At 41.7% G+C, this 22,671-nt stretch overlaps 1 protein-coding gene across 3 annotated transcripts in view; it reads right to left on the bottom strand.

The window, feature by feature from the left end:
* Positions 1-7,211: 7,211 nt before the first annotated feature.
* Positions 7,212-22,671, bottom strand: part of Tp53inp1 (tumor protein p53 inducible nuclear protein 1) — a 17,689-nt gene continuing 2,229 nt past the window's right edge. Inside the window, exons 2-5 of one of the 3 annotated variants that reach the window (XM_021160568.2) lie at positions 17,085-17,340; positions 16,232-16,589; positions 13,760-13,797; positions 7,212-11,824 (exon numbers count right to left, since the gene is read on the bottom strand). In XM_021160568.2, the coding sequence (XP_021016227.1) occupies positions 13,776-13,797; positions 16,232-16,589; positions 17,085-17,193 (489 nt within the window). In that variant the 5' untranslated portion in view covers positions 17,194-17,340 and the 3' untranslated portion in view covers positions 7,212-11,824; positions 13,760-13,775. The remainder of the gene's footprint in view (positions 11,825-13,759; positions 13,798-16,231; positions 16,590-17,084; positions 17,341-22,671) is intronic. The other 2 variants (XM_021160566.2, XM_021160567.2) reach the window with 2 other exon arrangements.

The following is a 22,671-nucleotide window of genomic DNA, read 5'->3' as shown; positions in this document are numbered from 1 at the left end:
GCCTTGGTCATAGTGTCTGTTCACAGCAGTAAAACCCTAACTAATACAGGCCGTGAGGACCCAGTGGCTACGGAAGGAGATGTCCTAGGGCCGCAAGCTGCAATCATGGAAAATGTTCCAAGGTTGGAAGGAAGTCAGGAGAGCCTGGCTGTTATCTTTCAGAACGAAGAAGACAGAGTACTCCTTCTACCGGGAAGGGAGTGGAAGTGGAATCCCACCCTGTCAGAGGTCGCGTTTGGCTGGTTGTTTAAGTCCAGACGAGGGCGAGTGTGTTTGGATGTGCTAGTGTCTTTTGTTCTTGTTTTTTCTGATTTTTGTCATGGGACAGACCATGTCGACCCCTTTGTCTTTGACTGAGGACCATTGGATGGACGTTAGGGTGAGAGGACAGAATTTATCAGTAATAGTTAAGAAGAAAACCTGGTAGACTTTCTGTACCTCGGAATGGCCTGCCTTTGGGGTAGGGTGGCTGCCGGAAGGAACTTTTGATTTACCCACCATCAGGGCCGTGAGGGCCGTTGTTTTTCAGGAAGAACTGGGATCACAACCAGACCAACAGCCGTACATCACGGTGTGAAAGGATTTGGCACGATCCTCACCCCAGTGGGTCCGACCATTCCTCCCACCCCATTGTCCCGGCTTCAGGATCCTGGCTGTCCAAGAGAGTGCTGCGAACGAGAAGCTGAAGCTGCAGCCTAAAGAAGATGGCGAGCACAGCACTCCACCAGCACCCACCTCTAAGATCTACCCTGAAATAGAAGAACCCCCTGAGTGGCCTATTTCCCTGCCCCCACCTTATCCTCGAGCTCCCCAACCTGTACCCCAACCCTCTGCTCCTCCGGCCCCTCTTCTGGCCCTGGTCCCTGGGACCAGAGGAAGAGGAGGTCCCTCAACAGGGACGAGGAGCTGACGGGAGCCACCCCTGAAGGACCGGCTGACTCCACTGTAGCGCTTCCCCTTAGGGCTGTTGGGCCACCCCCAGCCGATCAGAATGACTTACAACTTTTATAGTATTGGCCCTTTTCTTCCTCTGATCTTTATAACTGGAAGATTAATCACCCTCCCTTTTCAGAAAACCCTGCAGGGCTTACAGGCTTGATAGAATCCCTGATGTAATCTCATCAGCCTACTTGGGATGACTGTCAACAGCTTTTACAGACCTTGTTCATCACTGAGGAGAGAGAGAGAATTCTCTCGAAGCTCAGAAGAATATCCAAGATGATGCCGGACACCCTGTCCAGACCCCGGCCTAGATAGATGAAGGATTCCTCTTGACCCACCCTCAATGGGATTATAACACGGCACAAGGTAGGGAATGGCTGTCTAATTACTGGCGGGCTCTAGTGGCGGGTCTCAGAGGTGCCATACAAAGGCCCACAAATTAAAGAGATAAGAGAGGTTATGCAGGGGACGACTGAGCTCCCCTCAGTCTTTCTGGAGTGACTCATGGAGGCTTACAGAAGGTACACCCCTTTTGACCCTATGTCTGAAGGGCAGCGAGCCTCTGTGATTATGGCTTTTATCAGACAGTCAGCCCCCAACATCAAAAGGAAATTGCAACGGATTGAGGGATTATAAGATTATACTGTAAGGGATGTGGTTAAAGAGGCTGAGAAGTGTATCATAAGAGAGAGACGGAGGATGAGAAACAAGAAAGAGAAAAGAGAGAGAGAAGAGAGGATGAAACAGGAAAGACAGGAAACAGGAAAAGACTCTGACTCGAATACTGGCCGCAGTAGTAGATAGAGATAAAAGAGACAGGACTAGGCAGTCAGGGGACCTGGGAGACAAGAAATGGCAGGGGCCAAGGAGACCCAGGAGAGATAGACTGCCCCTGGAAAAAGATCAATGTGCACACTGCAAAGACAAAGGTCACTGGGCTTGTGAGTGCTCCAAGAAGACACAGGGAGCAAAAGTATTGTCCCTTGAAGATGATGGAGACTAGGGGAGACGGGGCTCGGCCCCCCTCCCTGAGCCTAGGGTAACATTAAAAGTGGAGAGGACCCCTATACGTTTCTTGGTCGATATGGGTGCAGAATATTCAGTGCTCAAAACACCTTTGGGTAAGAAAAAAAAACAAAAAGACGCTAGTGATTGGGGCCACGGGGCAGAAACCATACCTATGGACCACTTCCCGGACGGTGGACCTAGGAAAGAGCTAAGTAATTCACTCATTTTTGGTCAGTCTGGAGTGCCCTATGCCCTTACTGGGAAGAGACTTATTGATCAAATTAAAGGCACAAATAACATTTGCCCCCTCTGGACCAGAATTGTCCTGGGGGATTGAGACACCTCAGACCTTAGTGTTGTCTTTACAATTAGGAGAAGAGTATCAAATTTATCAAAATGAAATGAAACCCCCTGAGGGACTACAGGACTGGCTTACTCGATTTCCTCAGACATGGGCCGAAACAGGGGGAATGGGAATGGCCAGACTAGTTCCCCCGGTGGTGATTGAACTTAAGTCTGGGGTCACTCCCATTGGGGTCTGACAGTACCCCATGGGCAGAGAAGCACAGGAGGGCATACGCCCCCATATCACCAGACTGCTCCAACAGGGGATCCTAGTCCCATGTAAGTCTCCNTGGAATAGCCCCCTACTCCCGGTAAAGAAACCGGGGACGAATGACTATTCCCCTGTACAGGACCTTAGAGAGGTCAATAAAAGAGTTCAAGATATCCACCCCACAGTGCCCAATCCTTACAACCTACTCAGCATGCTGCCACCCGAACGAACCTGGTATACGATCTTAGATCTTAAAGACGCTTTCTTTTGCCTGAGACTACACCCTAACAGCCAGCCCTTGTTTGCCTTTGAATGGCGAGACCCAGAGAACAGAACCAGGCAGCTCACATGGATGAGACTGCCTCAGGGATTTAAGAATTCACCCACCTTGTTTGATGAAGCTCTACATCGAGATCTTGCCTCCTTTTGGGCCAACAATCCCCAGGTGACTCTCTTACAATATGTAGATGACCTTTTGGTGGCCGCAGAAACATGTGAGGAGTGTGAACTTGGGACTCAGAAAATCCTGGCCGAGTTAGGTGAGTTGGGGTACCGAGCTTTGGCTAAGAAGGCACAGTTATGCCGGACTGAGGTGACCTACCTGGGATATACCCCGAGGAATGGACAACGGTGGCTCACAGAAGCTAGGAAGTGGACAGTGACACAGATCCTGACCCCAACCACCCCTCGCCAGGTAAGAGAATTCCTGGGGACTGCGGGATTCTGTAGACTGGATCCCAGGGTTCGCTTCTTTAGCAGCCCCATTATACCCCTTAACAAAAGAAAAAGGAAAGTTCATTTGGGCTAAGGAACATCAATTGGCCTTTGAAACTCTCAAAAAGGCACTGCTATAGGCCTCTGCCCTAGCACTGCCTGATTTAAACAATCCTTTCACCCTATACATCGATGAGAGAAATGGAGTAGCCAGAGGGGTCCTCACTCAAACCCTAGGACCCTGGAAGCNCCCAGTAGCCTATCTGTCAAAGAAGCTGGACCCTGTGGCCAGCGGATGGCCCTCCTGCCTCTGGGCAATAGCAACTACGGCTGTACTGGTGAAAGATGCTGATAAACTAACTATGGGCCAGAATGTGACTATGGTGGCCCCGCACTCCCTTGAGAGCATCATTCGGCAGCCACTAGACCGCTGGATGACTAATGCTGAGATGACCCCTACCAGAGCTTGTTATTGACTGATCAAGTGACTTTCACTCCACCTGCCACTCTTAATCCTGCCACCCTACTGCCTGAAGCTGACGAGACCCCTGTACATCAGTGTGAGGAGATACTGGCTGAGGAAACTGGGACTCAGCCAGACCTAGCCAATCGACCTTGGCCTGGAACAGTAGCCTGGTTCACCAATGGAAGCAGTTTTGTGGTAGAGGGTAAGTGCAGAGCTGGGACAGCAGTAGTGGATGGGAAATCTGTTATATGGGCCAGCAGCCTGCCTGAAGGGACATCAGCCCAAAAAGAGGAACTTATTGCCTTAATTCAAGCTTTAAGGCTAGCAAAGGGAAAGGTTATCAATATTTATACCGACAGCCAGTATGCTTTTGCAACGGCTCATGTTCATGGGGCAATCTACAGACAGTGCAGACTATTGACCTCTGCTGGGAAGGACATTAAAAATAAAGAAGAGATTCTTAGCTTGTTAGAAGCTGTCCACTTGCCCTGCAAGGTGGCGATCATCCATTGCCCAGGACATCAAAAGGGGGCTGGACTAATAGAAAGAGGAAATCAGATGGCTGACCAGGTGGCCAAGGAGGCAGCACAAGGGCCAATGACTTTAGTAGTCAAAATCACAACCTAGAAGGTTGAGGAGATCCCAGAAAGAAGGATCCTCACAGAAGAAGAGGGGCTAGAATACTTGACTAATTTACATTGCCTCAATCATGTGAGACCAAAAAAGATGATAGAACTAGTCAGTAGATCCCCTTACCATATCCCTAGACTACAGAAGGTAGTAGAGGACCTAGTAAAGAACTGTAGAGCATGTGCTCTCTCGTCCAGCAAGCACCATGGCAGAAGACGTTTACGAGGAGATAGGCCTGGGACTTACTGGGAGGTTGACTTTACCAAGGCAAGCCAGCCCGATATGGAAATAAGTACCTTCTAGTTTTTGTAGATATCTTTTCGGGGTGGGTTGAAGCATTCCCCACCAAGAGAAAAGGGCTAATGTGGTGACTAAGAAGATACTCGAAGAAATCCTTCCCCGTTTTGGGGTACCTAAGGTAATTGGGTCAGACAACGGGCCTGCCTTCGTCTCCCAGGTAAGCTAGGGACTGGCCAGACAGCTGGGGATAAATTAGAAGTTACATTGTGCTTACAGACCCCAGAGTTCAGGACAGGTAGAAAGAATGAATAGGACTCTAAAAAAGACCTTGTCTAAATTGACCTTAGAGACCAGCAGGAATGATTGGACAGCCCTTCTCCCTTATGCCCTATTCTGGGTCCGGAACACTTCCAGAGCCTCAGGTCTAACATCTTTAGAACTAATGTTTGGGGTGCCCCCGCCTATCTATATGACTGTAGAAAATAGAACTTGTCCTGATGTTTCCTCCATTCCCTCATCTCGCCTCCTAGCCCGGCTGAAGGTTCTTGAAATCGTGAGGAAAGAAACCTGGGAGCAGTTGAAAGAAACCTACACCGCTGGTGACTTACAGGTTCCACATCAGTTTGAAGTGGGAGACATGATCCTGGTGAGGAGGCACCGAGTGGGGAACCTCGAGCCACAGTACTATTGACTACACCCACTGCACTTAAAGTAGAAGGAGTTCCCTCTTGGGTTCATGCCTCATACGTCAAGAAGGCTCCCCTTGAGACTGATCGTGAAAAGGCTAATAATCCTCTTAAGTTGCACTTGCGTCACAAGAGCGACTCAGAACAGAGACTTCAACCCTCATACTCCAATTCATCAAACTTGGGAAGTGCTTAATGAGGAGGGGGACATTGTATGGTCGACCACCACAGTACAACCCCCGTGGACCTGGTGGCCTGACCTCACACCTGATATTTGTAAGTTAGTAGCAGGGTCACTTACCTAGGATCTCCCCGACCATACCAACCTTCATAAACCACCACCTGATAAACAGCGGGATAGGGAGCACGTTTGGATGCTCGAGACAGTTCTACCGAGCCAATCTTTGGTCTGCAGAATTTTATGTTTGCCCTGGCCAAGGCCAACCACGAAAGCTTCGGCATCAGTGTAGAGGGGCACTGGACTTTTACTGTGCTGAATGGGGTCCTGAGACCACAAGTGAAGCTTATTGGAATCCTACCTCTACCTGGGACCTGATCACAGTAAAAAGGGGCAGTAGCTATGACCGGCCAAACCAAGGTGAGAGAGATAGTTCTAAATACCTTGAGAGCGGGTGTGCCTGGTTAGTCTCCCCTAATGGACCTTGTAAAGATAACTATTGCAACCCCATACGTATAAAGTTTACTGACCAGGGGAAACGAGAATGCCAGAGCTGGCTTAAGGGAAACAATTGGGGTTTGCAATTGGACGCAGTAGGGAAAGACTCTGGATTAGTTTTCAAAATCAAATTGACTATGGAGAGTCCATCCCCAGTGCCCATAGGACCTAACAAGGTCCTTCCGGAACAGGGCCTCCCTGCCAAACCCAAACCCCTGGCTCTGATATTTGAGAACCCCTTCAAGGTCGTCACCCCCAAGATCCCCCGACCACAATCCCCTCAGATCCTTTGACGGGACAGAGACTGTTCAGCCTGATTAGAGGAGCCTTTTATGCCCTTAACAGCTCGGATCCGGATGCTACTACTGACTGCTGGCTATGCCTATCCTCAGGCCCTCCCTACTATGAAGGGATTGCCTTTAATGGAGATTTTAATAAAAACCAGTAGTCATGCCTCCTGCTCATAGGGAACAGGAAAGAAATTAACCCTGACTGAAGTGTCAGGAAGGAGCCCTGGTCTCTGCATAGAGATACCTCCCCCTTCCCACCAACACTATGTGGCCAGACTCATCCTGGGTCCAAGACAAATACCAACTATTACCTTGTGCCATATCCAGTCAGTTGGTGGTCCTGTAACACAGGGCTCACCCCATGTGTATCAACTAGTGTTTTTGACCCCTCTCGTGATTTCTGTGTTATGGTTCAGCTCCTACCTCGTGTGTATTATTATCCTGCTTCCCGCCTAGAGGATGAGTATACCAATAAGAGATTGAAGAGAGAACCAGTCTCCCTTACCCTAGCATGCAAATGGTATACAGACATACATGTAAGCTTAGTACCCATATAACCTTTACCCCCCTAAAGAATAGATTGGTTAGCGAAAAAAGTACTAGTTGGAGATCACCCTTAAATTCCTCTTTATTTAAATAATGTCTCACTTTAGATGGAAAAATATATGAGTGTGTATGTGTGTGCGTATATATATACATATATACACACATATATATACACACACATACACACTTGATAGATAGTATATGTGTTAACAAAGGCTTTTTAAAAGGACAGGGTTTTGCTATGTAGCCCAAGCTGGCCTTGTATTTGCAACAATACTTCTGCCCCAGCAGTTATTGAATATTGAGATTTCATGTGTTCAGCAACATGCCTTTAAAAGAAACATTTACAGTGCATATCAAACAACTTTTTGCACAAAGCAATGCTAAATAGCAAGTGCTTTAAGTAAGTATTGCTTTCAAGAGTAATGACCATGAAGATAAAAGAATCCTCCACATGTTAAGTTAAAGGACATTTTATTTACTGACAGATTAAAAAACTGTAACTCTGTGCAGTGCAAAATGCACTACTGAACCCATTACAAAGAACTGGTATTAATACACAATGTTTAAGCAATGCTACATGTTTTTTGTTTTTTGTTTGGTTTTTTTTTTTTTTTTTGGCAAAGTGCTGTGCTGTTCATTCTGTATAAAACTGACCATCTCTGACCCAATCAGTATAAAAAAATTTATATATATAAAAAAAAGAACAATTAGATAGTGGCTCAAGAAAACAAGCTGCCATTTATGCATAGATTGGTGTACAGTAATCTAACCAAAATGTCCCTTTTAAGTTTCAAGTTGATGAGAGAAAACATTGTGCCCATAAACACATAAAGACGGCACATAGTACATCCTACAATACTTTTCAGAATCCATAGCTCATATCCTGCCTTCAGAAGGAAAATGTGTTCACAATTTTACTAGAGAAAAAATAAAGTCACTTCTTAAAAATAACACACAATTATTGACTAAAGTTCAAAACTTCTGGAGGAAAATAAAACCACACACACACACCTGAGGCCCCCAAATACACACTTCTAACCTCACAAAAATCACGGTTTTGTTTTTACAAGTCCATCTAGAAAACAATACTAAAACATCAGGCAAGTACAGTTAGAAACATTTTTCAATATCACAAGGAAACTTATCAATGATAGATCATACATTTAAGCTGCCTTCCTCTGAATAGTAACTTCTCTTCCTGCCTTTCTGCATCTATTCTTGGTCTCTCTGCACCTAAGCCACTTGAATTGGTGTCACATTTCAAGAGAATTTTAACAGAATAAGAAGATAGGGTTGCCATTTATAATACATTAGAGGCTGCTAGCATGAAACTACCTAACTTTAAAGACTTTAAAGGTAATAGTATCTATAGGCCTTAAAAAATAAAAAGATAATTTCAAGGCAACAATAGAAGCATACACTGGTATCTCCCAGTACAAGGAGCAGTCTTTTAACTGTCTCTAAAACAAAAAGAAAAAGGTAGAAACTTTTTTCCACTAGCCTATTTAAATGCATTTAAATGTCTATTTTCTAGTTGTAGTCCTTCATACATTTGTTTCCAACTCAAAGAAAATGATAAAGAATATACCCTCCTTTGCTTTTTCTTCTTTTAAGAGTATACAGAGACTGAATACCTCTGTGAGGACAGCAAAATAGCAAAGCAATTCAAACTTTAACAAAAGCAAAGACTGTAAACCTGTACAGATTTGAGAAACATAAAACGACAGCCAGGCATATGAACCCTCACACGTTTTAAGTAAACACTCTTTTTGCTAAAACCAAAGAACTAAAGAACAATCTGCATGGGAATTGGAAAAATATACAGAAAGTTAATGTTGTTTTGTTTTGAACTTTCTACAGTGAGAAGTAAAATCCAACCTTTTTGCATCTTGCAAAAAATTGCCCACCTATGCAACCATATAAATACAAACTGTCATAAAAGGTAAGTATGGTGAGGTTTAAGTACCTATATACAGTACAGAATATAACCCAGGAAATAGTAATTAACAGAATACACAGTCTAAAATGTTCAACATAAAATACAAACTTTGGGGAATGTGGAGTCTACTATAAAAGCTAAAAAATTAGACTCCAGATGTATGGCTGATACATACCATGTGTTCCAGACCTTGCAAGCATTATTCTAGGCTATTGGTTTAGAAATGGTCAGTGCTACTAAATCCTGGAGTCTTGCTTATTTGTTTTGTTTTCATCCTACAGTGCTGGGGATGGAACTCAGGACCTTGCACATGCTAGGCAAATCCTCTACCACTAAGCTACATCCTCAACTCTTGGGGTCTTCTTATTTGTACTTTCAGTGCATTGAAGAACACTGTAAACCACTAGTAGGTATAACAGCAAAATGATGGTGATGATGATAATGAGTAATCAACTCATAAAATGTATTTTTGGCCAGGTTTCAAAACAATGTTTAACAGGTTAACATTGTTCTGTGTTATTAGACTTGTATCTAACACATGATAGTTGCCTAACAAAACACCTAGTGATTAAGAACTTCAATCGAGTTATGTAACTTTTTTCTTCAGTTCTTACAAGGGTCAATTTTAGATATAAACGTTAGATTCTCACACAAAAACCACAGTGTGCTACCTACTTACTATAGGTGGAGTGGTAATCTTAACCCCAAAGAAAAAAATCCCAGTAATTGATTTGCTTGCTGATTTACAGGAACAAAACACTAAGCATAGACAAAGCAAATGAAAAGTCAGTAAGTGACAGAGATGTAAGTGTACTTAAGGGATAAATAAATGTGGTGGGAAGGTTTTTAAAAAACAAAAACAAAAAAAGTATAGTTTAATACATAAACCAATTCATGCTGGCCAAACAAATTCTGATGGCTGAACTTTCAGCTTGTGAGACAGCTTTCGTGTGATGTAAGGGAATAGGGGCAAAGCTACATGTATTCAGAACCTTTGTCCAGAAGACACTTAACTGGTCTATTTCAAGTTACCAACATATGACCCTATAATAGCTGTGGTATAAAATATGCACACCTCCATGACAACAAATAATAACAACTTCTCAGTTTAACAAACTCTACAGACTTGGCCCCTTAATTAGAAAACAAATAAATAAAAGGGGAAGTCAATATGGAAAAGACTTAAGGAAAGAATTAGTCTAGATTCCTGTTCTTAGGAGACATCCTGTCTGGCACCTAATCATAGCCAGTGTTAACTCCCTTCCCCATCTGACTGCAGCTCTAAATGCCCAGCCTCATCAGAGAAAAGCACTGTACCTTCCTGAAAGTTTCCCAGGGTTCCCTGCATCAAGCTGCTTCAGGGATAATACTTCACATAACGGTATGCTTCGTTTTTCCTTGAAATTATTTCATAAACAAACGTTTAGTTATGGTTGCAGAGGGGCTAGGGAAATGAGCAGTTTGAATATGCGGCAATGGTATTGTTCTTAGTAGAATGTACTTCAAGCTGTAAATGTGTTTAATCTTCCAGCAAGTGTGGATGGCTCACCAAAATCCACCAAAACTGTTCTTTAAGAGCTGACCAGATAGAGGTAAGAGAATGGACTTTCCTCTACCACCGTAACTGGTATATATGAGCGGAACCCTGTGCTCTAGCCTCATTAGCACCAACCCTGAAGAATAATCATGGCAATAAACTGCCGGAGCCTCCCACAACTAGGTTCAGTAGAAAGACCCTGGAAGTTCAGAGTTCAGTTCTGACAGCCCCACTTCCAATCAGTATATGATCCTCACAACTCTGTGAGGGAGGTAAGTATTAGCACTCTCCTGCTGTGGAGGAAACAGGCCAAAGTGGCTAAGGATATTGTGAAGTTTAAAAACGAAAGCTTGTGGAAACCAACCCATCAATCTTCACTTAGGTGCTATAAACAGATGCCACCAGAAATCCCTTGGGAGGACAAGGGATTTCTTCTGTTCTGAGGAGTTACCACTGTTGTCTCTCCCTTTCTTGTGGCAGACACAAGCATGAAGTCACTGAGTGCCTGGGCACACGTTTGTGCATTTTTAGCTGAGCTGGCAGTTAGGAATCTAGACATCTCCAAATACTGACTGCTCTGTGGGTTATCTACAAATAGATTCCAGATATCATCTCATGGGTCTGATTTTTCCCTTTGCATATGAAACAAATGCTTTTGGCCACGACATCTGTAGTCTTTGTACCATATCGTGGAGTCACATCAGAATTACTGAATATATTGTTCACCAAAGTTAATGTACCTGAATTCCACAATGCACTACAATGACTAATCTGGGGGAAAAAACATATATACAGAAATACGTCAAGTTTTCTTTGAAAAGTAAGTTCAACCATTAATTCCATTATATCCATGGCAAAAATCACCTGTTAATGCTTGTGTTAGTGTAAAAATGTACTCATTATATACAGAAAAGGCTATCAAGTACTGGTCAATAAAGTATATGGCTGACCCTGAGAATAAATTTTTGCTTACACAAAAGATTAAATAATACAAAATAAAGGAAATTGAAAAGATGTCTACTCTTAAGACTTGGGGTTAGAAATGTCCTTAAGATGCTAACTCATATATATACCTTACTGTACTTAAAGACAACCCCAAACACTGTCACTGTATTGATATGTTTCCAAAAATATGCTAAAAGGTTTTTTAAAAAGTAATTGTCAGGAGCAAGGCATTATGTGATACACAGCACAAAAATCTGGTTGTGATAGTGTCTAAACACACTGATACACTAGGCGATTGGTCTTCACTTGGCTGGAAGGAGACAGCACTTTCATTGTACACACATACATCCAATACTTATGCACAAAACCTAAGGAAACCAACATAACTCAACATTCTCAGTAATTGTACTGGCGTGGGCAGGGCTGGTGAACCACCCAGCCACTGTGCTTCATTTGTCGAGTGTGGCAATCCCTGGTAAGGTTCTGGCGACGGAGGCCATTTCTGTTCAAAGACTGTCTTTCACTGTGTCCTTTTATCCACTGGGAAGGGCGAAAACTCTTGGGTTGTTCCAAAAATGTTGCCTGAGCAGCAAGCGCTGCGACACAGCAGTGAATGTGCTTCCCCATTTCACTCTGGGCTTCCATTCTGAAATAGACCAAAGTAAGTGTATATCAATAACAAGAGTATATTACTAAAAAAGATACTTAGTAATTTGATTTTTTTTACATTTATTTGTCTATGGTTGGGTAAGAACTTGGAGTCTCGTGGATGATAGACTTACATTTTATGACCATTTGATGAGAGTGGTAGAAGGGAGATACCAATCAACTGTTATGTTACTGTTTTTGAGGTTCGTCTTGATATTAAGCCCAGGCTACCCTCAATTTTGCCATCCTCCTCCTTCAGCCTCCCAAGTTTTAGAATTACAAATGTGTCATAACTCCTAGCTGAAAGATTAATTTTAATAGAAACATAGACTGTATTGTCCAGAGATGGCTAAATTAAAATGTGCTTCATACTCTGAGTGAATTTAATGTGGTTCTCCAGGAGAACTTATGTCTACTGAATACCTGCAATTCTATTTAGTTTTCTGAGACAGAATCTCATGTAGTTTAGGATGAATGGCCTTCAATTTCTTATGTAGCTTACACTTGCCTTGATCCTCCTGCCTCAGCTTCCCACATGCTGGAATTACCAGTATGGACCATCACACCCAGCTTTCAACTGTTTTGAAGATATTTCATTCTTAATTTTCAAATTTGATCAAAAAGCATATATATCAACAGTACCTTCGCAGATGACTTCTGGCTACAAGTAAAATATCCTAGGTAACATGTGAATCATATTTCATAGAAATGCATATAAGGACATTCCACCAACTTGACATTTTTCTAGGTAAGAAGTCAATGCCTATTACACACATCAGTTTCTTATTTATGCCACAGAAGTACATATTTTGGAATGACATTTATATGGAAGTGCTAAATTTAAGACCAGTATCTTAAGCCAGGCTGTGGTGGCCTAGCACTCAGGAGGCAACGGCAGGTAGATCTCTGAATTTGGAAGCCAGTGTAGTCTACAGAGTTTTAGTTCCAGGACAACCAAGGCTACATAGAGAAACTGTCTCAAAAACCATGTATCTTAGAACATAGTTGTATATAGTAAGATTGTTTTCTATACTAAAAGCCAATCAAATTGAATTAGTATAAGCTATATTAACACATAACAAAGTTCATTTTCTGCAGTGCTGTGTACTGATCTCAGGCTTCTTGCACAGTTGACAAATGCTTAACCAGATAGCTACATTCTCAGCACAACTGTAATGATTAAGATGATTCCTGAATAGGTTATTTTATCCAGACGGCTTCAAGCTCTCAATTTAGCCAGGAATAACCTTGAACTTGATTCTCCCACCTGTACCCCTCTAGGGCTGTGTTTACAGGTGTGCACCACTACATCCAGTTTATTCACTAGCAGCTGAACCTAAGTTTTCTTTTTTTTTTTTTGGTTTTTTGAGACAGGGTTTCTCTGTGTAGCCCCGGCTGTCCTGGCACTCACTTTGTAGACCAGGCTGGCCTTGAACTCAGAAATCCGCCTGCCTCTGCCTCCCGAGTGCTGGGATTAAAGGCGTGCGCCACCACGCCCGGCTCTAAGTTTTCTTGTACACCAGGCAAGCACTCTATAAACTGAGCTATATCCCAGTCTGAGTTTTAAGATTTTTTTTACCAGTTATTTTATTCAGGAAGGGTAGTTATATATTTTGTCTAAAATGATCAGAGGAAACTATATACATATGCATGCACGCACATGCATACACACAGTAGAACTAAAAGATCCCACTAGGAAATTAACAGAGAGTTGGGGTGCAGCTCAATGGCAGAATGCTTGTCCAGTACGTACAAGGCCCTGGGCTTGATCCCTAGTAGTAGGGAAAAATAAAAGTATAAAAGAAACAAACAAGCACATAGGAAAAAAAGCTAATATAAACTCAATGATTGTTAGAAGGTGGGCATTTGAGTTCCTAGTCTCCCTGTCAGACTGATAACACAGATCATATGGTCCCAAAGTAAACATACTTACTCTGTGCCCGTGAGTCTTATAAGCAGCTTTTTCTGGCCCTACAAATGTTAAATGGTGAACTATTAAATCACTAGTAAGATTTAAAATGCCATTTTAATTTTACTTCTAGGACATGGTCATTTTTCTTTATTAAGACTGATGTACTATGGGCAATTGAAGACATATATTACTTAAAATTATGGTTGTTCATAAACTTTCACAAACAATAAAGGCTAAGATGCAATAAAACATACACTCTAAAGCCATTATAAGTACTGCGCTTATATCTACTGATATCCCTGAGGACAGAGTAGAAGTAATATGTTTGAAGGACAGGGTTTATTGCTTGCTCAGAAAGCAAGGACTGTATACTATATAAAGTCTTGCCATTTTAGTAACACTTGATTCTACCTTGAGTTAGAAACATATGTACACATATAGCCCTTTTGAGACAGTATCTCACTGTGTATTCCAAGCTGCTCTTACACTAATGATCCTCCTGCCTCACTCTCCTAAATGCTGGGATTACAATCACATAGCACCATGTCTGGCCTTTGATAATTCACTTATGAGAACTATCTGTTTGTTGGCCCCACATGTTAATATTTATGTCGTAGGAATGCAAAACTTCTGTGGCATCAAGTTATAAACACTAAAGTCCTAGATACAGTACACAGATGCTGGGTTAATGAAGTGGATGAGATACTCTCTAGGGCTAGGTTCTTATGGGAAGATTAGAGTATGATCTGAAACACTACCACTGAGCTGCATCCCAGCTCTCTTAATTTCTTAATGGTATTTGTTTTAGTTGTACTCTACGTGTGTGCATTAATAGTATAGAAAGCATGCCCCTAAATGGGTTCAGAGTATAGGCGAATAGTTACTGGTATGAGCCCATATAGTAAAAATAACATAGAACATTCCTGGGGTGTTAATAGTATTCATCTGTGGATCTTGAGGGATGTCATTTCTACATATTTAAATTTTTGGCAATGAATATCTGCTGTAATATATTACTATGCAAAGCTGCTGACTATACACACACAAATGTACATTAGTACTGAAAAGTATCAACTGCCAGTAAATAAAAGTGATAATTTGTTAACCATGTTATTTTTTATATGTATAAATTTTTTGAGATTTTATTCATTTGCCTGCTTGTAAATCTGCACCACATCCCTGCAGTACCCATAGAGGCCAGAAGATGGCATCATACACAGGGACTGGAGTTCCAGTCATGAGCAGACATGGATTCTGGGAATTGAACTTTGGTTATATGAAAGAGCAACCAGTGCTCTTAATAACTGAGCCATCTTTCTAGTCCCTAATCATGTTAAATTATTGAGTGGATTCCACAAAGATGCAATCAGAATCAGGGAAGAATTTTTAAGAACTGAAGAAATTCTTAAAGCAACTATAAAGCAATTAAAATATTTTAGTTGGGATGCTGAAAACACTTAACTCAGCAAAATTATGGCTTTCAATAAAGTGCCACTTGAAGACCCAGATTATGCCTGGTACTTTGTGATTGTATAAAGACATGATCTTTGTTTTGGTACAAGAAAGAGGAAATATATTTAGCCTTGCTAAAATGTATCTGTTTTAAGAGGGTAGTAATTCTAGAAAGGTTAGCATTGCCTGAGTTTTATTTATACTCCATCGATGGGAAAGCAGCTATATACAGTGGTCCAGTGGAGCCACAGCCTAAACCATGCAAAAGGAGCCCTTCAGATGACAGTGCAGTACTGCAAAGGATCCAGACTTACCTGAATCCTCTACCTACAAAAAGGAATAAGTCAGTGGCAACACTCACAGCATGCTTTGATGTCACAGGGCATGTTCCATGGACATGCATGATGGATTCGCCAGACTGTAAGCAGATGAGGTGGACAAGAGGACTTGGTTTTTGTGAGAATCATCTCAGGTGTATTACTGAGAATGTTCTCTTGATGAAGGCCACAGAGTATCTGGAAGGTGGATTTGGAACACACTAATCTTAACTCACTTCTCTTCCCTGAGCTGACTGGGCCTTCACCTATCTCCATTTTGGACTGCCATGTAACAGAACATCATTTCTGAATTCAGAGGGCAGCCCTCGGAACAAATACTTGGATTTTCAAGATTAAGCACCATTTAAGATGACTTAGCTAAGAATATATAGAAGAAAATACATTTTGAGACATATTTTAGGTGAATTTAATACCCTAAAATAACTATTCTATAATATACCAGAATTACATTCTAATATACTTAACACAAATACTAGTCTTTTCATTTCCCTTCAGTAGCATGATATTATAAAGGAGATGGCTCTCTATTATACAACTGAGGCATGCTACAATTAATAACCTTATAAAACTCTATCTTGACCTGAATGTTGTATTTATAGCACAGTTAGTTTTAAGTCTTGTAAAGCCTTAGCTTTGCTCTGTGTAGAAATAAACTTTTGCTTATCAGACTACTTATGCAGAGAATGAAGTGCTTGTGGCATACCTGGGACCACTTGAGTTATAGTCATCATTTCCACAACTTGCCTCACTGAGACCAGGACAGGAGTTGTGCACAGCATAGACGGACATGCTGGGATGTTCAATGAGAAGGTTTTCCATAGGACTTGTTTCCACCTTGATAGTGGTTAATCCACCTGCTGTAAAACATGGGGGAGGAGTGATGAACCAGCTCTCCTCCATTGGACAGGACTCAAACTGAAGGAAGCAGGAATCACTGGTGTCAGTCAAGCATTCCAAAGATGCAGGTAAACAGGAGAAGACAGAAGTGTGCTCTGCTGAGGACTCTTCACCAATGTCTTCATCTTCTTCCTCTTCCTCTGCTGAGAAACCAGTACAGGTATCTAGATTGTGATCCACAATGCATACAGGAGGATAGAAGTCAGTTGCGGAGTCATCCGTCAAGATCAAACACAGAATAAAGGACAATACTATATTAACAGATGCTCACAAAAGCATTTATATTTGCTTGTAACAATTATAATTTCCAATCTCTGTTACACAGTACATTGAAGAATGGCATTAGGACTTCCTAGTCTTTTATTATGAGCCCTGTGCTTTCCTGTTTCTCATATGAGGGTTTCCTATCAAAGCACCTCTACTTGGACCAGGCTACATGTTCTGTGTATATATGTATACATGTTTGAGGATACTAAGAAGGTATATGTTTGTGCAGAAGCACTTTACTGCTGAGCCTCCAGCCCCAGAAATCCCCACTTTTGAGCCAAGTGTGGTGGGGAAATAAAGGCAGGAGGATCAAGAGTATTTAAGATTATTGTCAGCTACATAGCTTGTTTGATGCCACTTCTTGTGACCATTAATTGTTGCTTATGCCTTACCTATGAAGTCAACAAGAATCCATTCATCATCTTCTTTCTCACTAAATTCTGGTTCTTGGCTGGAAGTAGTGACTTCGCCTACAAACATTTTATTCAGTCTCTGAAACATTGTTAAGGCAAGATTGAGATTTTGGCTAGATATCTTTATAGCTGAGATTTCAAAACCCTGTCTTCAGTTGGCCCAATGTCACAGACGAGAGATTAAAGTGCGCAGTGTTTCTTCAACTTAGATGAAGAGCAAGAAGAGTCATCATCCCTAAAATAAAACAGAAGATGGCTATTTATTTTTATTTGTTGTGAGTTTGTTGCTGTTGTTGTTGTTTGGGCTTTTTTGTTTTGTTTTGTTTCTTGTTTTTTTGTTTTTGGAGATAAGGTTGGCCTTTACTTCCAATCCTCTCTTGTTTCCATCGTGATGCCAAGCCATCATTTCCCTACCCTATTGTCCTGCTGTTTGTATTCATTATGTATGTCTTTCAATATATCTTATATTTGTTGTATATTACTGGCATGGGGAAATTTTATACTATGGAAACTTACCCATGCAAGAACTGGGGCTGGCAACACTATTCTCTGTGGAGTGAGTGGTTCAGGAGTCAGTGTGCACATGGTACTCAAACCTTGGTTTCCCCCTTTCTCACTTTAAAGCTTAGGTAGATGGAGCTAGAGAGACAATATGGTTGAGATCATGTGTTGCTCTTGCAGATAACCAGTTCAGTTCCCAGCACCTACATAGTGGCTCACACTCATCTGTAAACTCCAATTCCAGGAGATCTGACATCCTCCAGAGGGCACCTGGCATACACATAGTACATATACACGCATGCAGGTAAAACACTTATACACATAAAATAAATAAGCCGGGTGGTGGTGGTACACACCTTTAATCCCAGCACTTGGGAGGCAGAGGCAGGCAGATTTCTGAATTCGAGGCCAGCCTGGTCTATAAAGTAAGTTCCAGGACAGCCAGGGCTATGCAGAGAAACCCTGTCTCAAAACAAAACAAAAACAAACAAAAAAATAAAATAAATCTGGGGGGGGTATGTTGGGGGAGAGTTAGGAAGATGAGCTAGTAAGATAGCTCAGTGGTAAAGGCACTTGCCTTTAGGTCTAAGCTTAATGACTTCACTTTGATCCCAGAGACAAACACAGTAGAAGGAGAGAACCAACTTATACTTATCCTCCAACCCCAACACATGTGCTACACATACACATTTTTAAAAAAGATTTAGGAAGCTACACAACTTCAATTGATAATGGCTCCTACTTTAGGTAGTTCTGGTGAGTTCTAAATGACAAAACCCAGTTTATTTAAGCACAAAGTACAGTTAAAAGTGTCCATTTCTACCTGGCTATCTGACAGCATAGTAAACTGAACACACATCAAGAATAAATATTAGGGCTGGTGAGATGGCTCAGTGGGTAAGAGCACCTGACTGCTCTTCCGAAGGTCCGGAGTTCAAATCTCAGCAACCACATGGTGGTTCACAACCATCTGTAACAAGATCTGACTCCCTCTTCTAGAGTGTCTGAAGACAGCTACAGTGTACTTACATATAGTAAGAAGTAAATCTTTAAAAAAAAAAAAAAAGAAATTTTAATTATTTTCTCAAGAATATTTCTTTGCTTTCCTGACTCAAAGTTCCCTGCACAAATCAACTGTTAACTCTACAAATAAAATACCTACTATTTATAAGGCATAGTACTGGACACAGGGGGCCAGCAGTGAAAAAGAATCCCATACAAAGTGAAACGGTGCAATTATGGATGTAGCAGAAATAATACTAGATGGTTCTCAGACCTCCTTAGTGTAGCTTTCCAGTAAGTGACCTTGGATACCTGAGATCTGAAGTGGAGAAGAGGCAGACAGAACACTGTGAAAGCCTGCATAAGCAAGAACATGGCAGTGTGGTTCAGATAGCTTAAGATCCAGACAGGGTCACAAGAAGCAGCTAGGGGCCAAGTAGGACCAGATCCTGCAGGACCTTAGAGGGAAGAAATTAAGAAGAGAAACCCCTGGGTGGCTGGAGAGGTGGCTCAGCTTGATTAAGCACTGGCTGTTCTTCCAGAGGTCCTGAGTTCAATTCCCAAAACCCACATCATGGCTCAACCATCTGTAATGGGATCCAATGCCCTCTTTTGGTGTGTCTGAAGACAGCAATAGTGTACTCATATACATATAATAAATCTTAAAAAAAAAAAAAAAAGACAAGAACCCCAGGCATGGACATACATATCTTTAACCTTAGCATTTGACAAATTGTGACTAGAGGATCAAATTTCTTGGCCATCTTGAGTGGCCAACACAGTGAAATGCTATTTTAAAAATAAAACCCCAAAAAACCTAGCAGTGGTGGCCATGCTTTTAATTCCAGCACTCAGGAGGCAGAGGCAGGCAGGTCTCTCAGGAGTTTGTGAGCAGCCTGATCTACAGGACAGCTAAGACTACAGAGAAATGCTGTCTCAGAAGAAAAAAGGGGGAGGGGTGGTCAGGAAGAACCAGGTCTCTGGATAAGATGAGTTTTAGTGAGACCATTTAGAGGCAGGGATACCACGATGCATCCATCTCTGCTGTGCTGACTTAGGGGAATGTATCATGTTAGAGATGTTAGGCAGTAGAATACAAGTTTGGGGGTGTGGTTTTAGCCAGGCGTGCAAATTTAGGAGGTATCAACACAACAGGAATGACAAATAGACTCTGTTTTGTTTTGTTTTGGACAGGGTCTCACTCTAACTCTAGTCCAGGTTGGTTTGAAACAGTGATCTTTCTGCATCAGCTAAGATTGCATACATTACATACAATGCCCAGCTCCCTTTCAAAAGCATGCTTAAAGAATAGTTGGGCTGTACAGCTAAAACATCTGTGGCCACTCTCTTTTATAGAATAGAATGCCACAACTGTTTGCATATAAGGGCAAAACATCTCAAAACACGACATTAAAACACTTTGGGGTTGTATCATCCCCAGCCATTAATTATTAAAAGTGGGTAAACAGGAAATATCACTTGCGTAACCAGTTTTTCTGAAACTGTCTTGGAAACAACATGATCAGGTTGTGAGGACTGCAGACTAAGAGAAATTATAGAAAAAATGGACTGTGCGGTCTGCCTGACCCAAAGAATGAGTCATTATGAAGTTGAGTGTACATGAAAGGTTTTGAGCATGTAAGAAAGAGGGAGTAAAGACACTTTCAAACTTTCCCAACTTATCTTAGGCTATCTCAGCTCATTCAGCATAGTTGTACTTGGACTGATAGTTGCCCTCATAATCTAAGTATTAAGGTGTATGTCCTGATTAACTAGAACTGCTGTGGAGTAGAGAGAACCCACAGGAGAATTCTTCAGTGATCCTGAGTGAGAGCCTTAACCTCCACCTATGATACCACCTTGGGACAAACTTGGCACTTGGATTCAAGCCCTATCAGTGTCCACAAGCCACAAAATATGGCTAGAATCAAGGGTATTGGGGCAACTGCAAACTGCCTCCTTTAGCTACAGCCAAACCCAGGGAGGCTGACTATGCTGGTAATATCTGGACTCTACCATGCCCTGCTTAAATCTTAACTTTTAAAACTTCTGTTGGTGTACTTTTTTTTTTTTAATTTTTTTCTTTCTTTCAAGACGGGTTTTCTCTGTGTAGCCCTGGAACTAACTCATTTTGTAGACCAGGCTGGTTTCAAACTCAAGAGATCCTCCAGCTTCTGACTCCCAAGTACTGGGATTACGGGCATGTGCTATCACTGCCTGGCTAAAAACTCTCATGTATGTATGTGTACACTAGCACATATCTGTGCACACTGAACTGTCTTGCCAGTCCCTCAGTTTAGGTTGTTTTGTTTTGTTTTTAAATAAAAACTAGGTCTTATTATGTGCCTACCCCAGAACTTTTGATGGAGACCAGGCTGGCCACAAACTCACAGGAAAGCAACCTGTCTCTGCCTGCCTACTCCGAGATTAAAGGTATATATACCATTCCCATCCCATAATTTTCAATTTTAACCCAACTTAAATAAACTGATATTTGAGTCAAACTTTCAACTACAACCTTTTCAGCTGTAAACTTTATCAACCAAACATAAAGCTAGGCAGGGAGTATTCTAGCTTTTGCCCAGCCAACTGCTCCCTTGTATACTCAATAAACTAGTTTTGTTTTGTTTTGGTTTTTGGTTTTTCGAGACAGGGTTTCTCTGTATAGCCCTGGCTGTCTTGGAACTCATTTTATAGACCAGGCTGGCCTCGAACTCAGAAATCTGCCTGCCTCTGCCTCCCAAGTGCTGGGATTAAAGGCATGCACCACCACCGCCCAGCCCCAATAAACTCTTCTTAAAACAAAAAACCTAAATGTGCTTTAAGTATTCCCTGTGAGAACTTTGCATCTGATTATGCCACTCATATAAGGTATATACTGGAATGTATTAGAAAGATTTGGTACTGAAAAACATTAAATATCTCATTAATAATTTTATATCAATTACATGTCATTGTAGTGATGTTTCTGATAGTTAACATAAGTTCTGAAAATTTAAGCATCCACATAGCATAGTGCTGTTGTGTTAAAAGAAAAAAGTCCTAGGAGCTAGTTAAGCAGTTAAGAGTGTTTGCTTTCCAGCAAAAGGTCTAGAGTTTGATGCCCATCCCCATGGGTGGTTCACAACTGCCTCAACTCCAGCTCCAAGGGATCTTACGCCCTCTTCTGGCCTCTGCCAGTACCTACATGCATGTTCTCTCATCTGTCTAGTCTCTCTGTACATGGGGGGGGGGGGGATAAAAATTAAACATCTTTTAAAACTCATCCTAAACTTGAATACCCTGTCCTTCCACAGACAACCCAGAAAATGTCCCTTCTAATAGCCACCATTCCTTTTGACCCCTACCCAGAGATGGTAGCTCCAAGAGGGGAGCAGGTTCTTTGTAGAAACCAAGAGGAGCAGCAAGGCTTCAGAGTTGGCCCATATGGTCATTGATCATCTACCCAAGAAGAATTGCCGATTACTGTTTGCTTGCTTTAAAATATCTATCTTCTTTTTAATCTCCAAGATGAACAAAAGTAAGTCAAAGTAAGTTGAGAACATGAGAATGAATTGATTCTGTTCTACCACTTTGTTTAATCATTGTTAGCATCTGGCCCATTTTCCTTTGTTCTTTGCTTTTTGTTTTTCTTATAGGCATAATTTTTAAAAAGTCATACCTAAAATTTAACATTTTATCTTGTGTATCACATATGAGTAAAATATTTTGTGGACAGAGAAAGTAGCTGAGTTTACTTGTGGGTAAAACATTCCCCTTTGAGAACTTACAGTGGACTGATTACTTTGTAAGATCTTGCTGGTATGCCTTTCTTGGTTTGTTTTTTGTTTTTGTTTTGAGACAGTTTCTCCATGTAGCTTTAGCTGTCCTGGAAGTCACTCTGTAGATCAGACTGTCCACAAACTCCTAAGAGATCTGCCTGCCTTTTTAGTGCTGGGATTAAAAGCATGGGCTACCACCACCCAGCAGGCACTTTTCTCAGTTTTGAGATACATACCCAGGGAAAGATGATGTGGACTTAACTGTTGATTTTGGAAACTTGGTCCTTCTACCACATGTGGGA

Source organism: Mus caroli, chromosome 4 (assembly GCF_900094665.2).
Source record: "Mus caroli chromosome 4, CAROLI_EIJ_v1.1, whole genome shotgun sequence".
Taxonomy (NCBI): Eukaryota; Metazoa; Chordata; class Mammalia; order Rodentia; family Muridae; genus Mus; species Mus caroli.
Note: the sequence above shows the minus strand (reverse complement) of the source record. Positions and strands in the feature narration are given on the sequence as shown.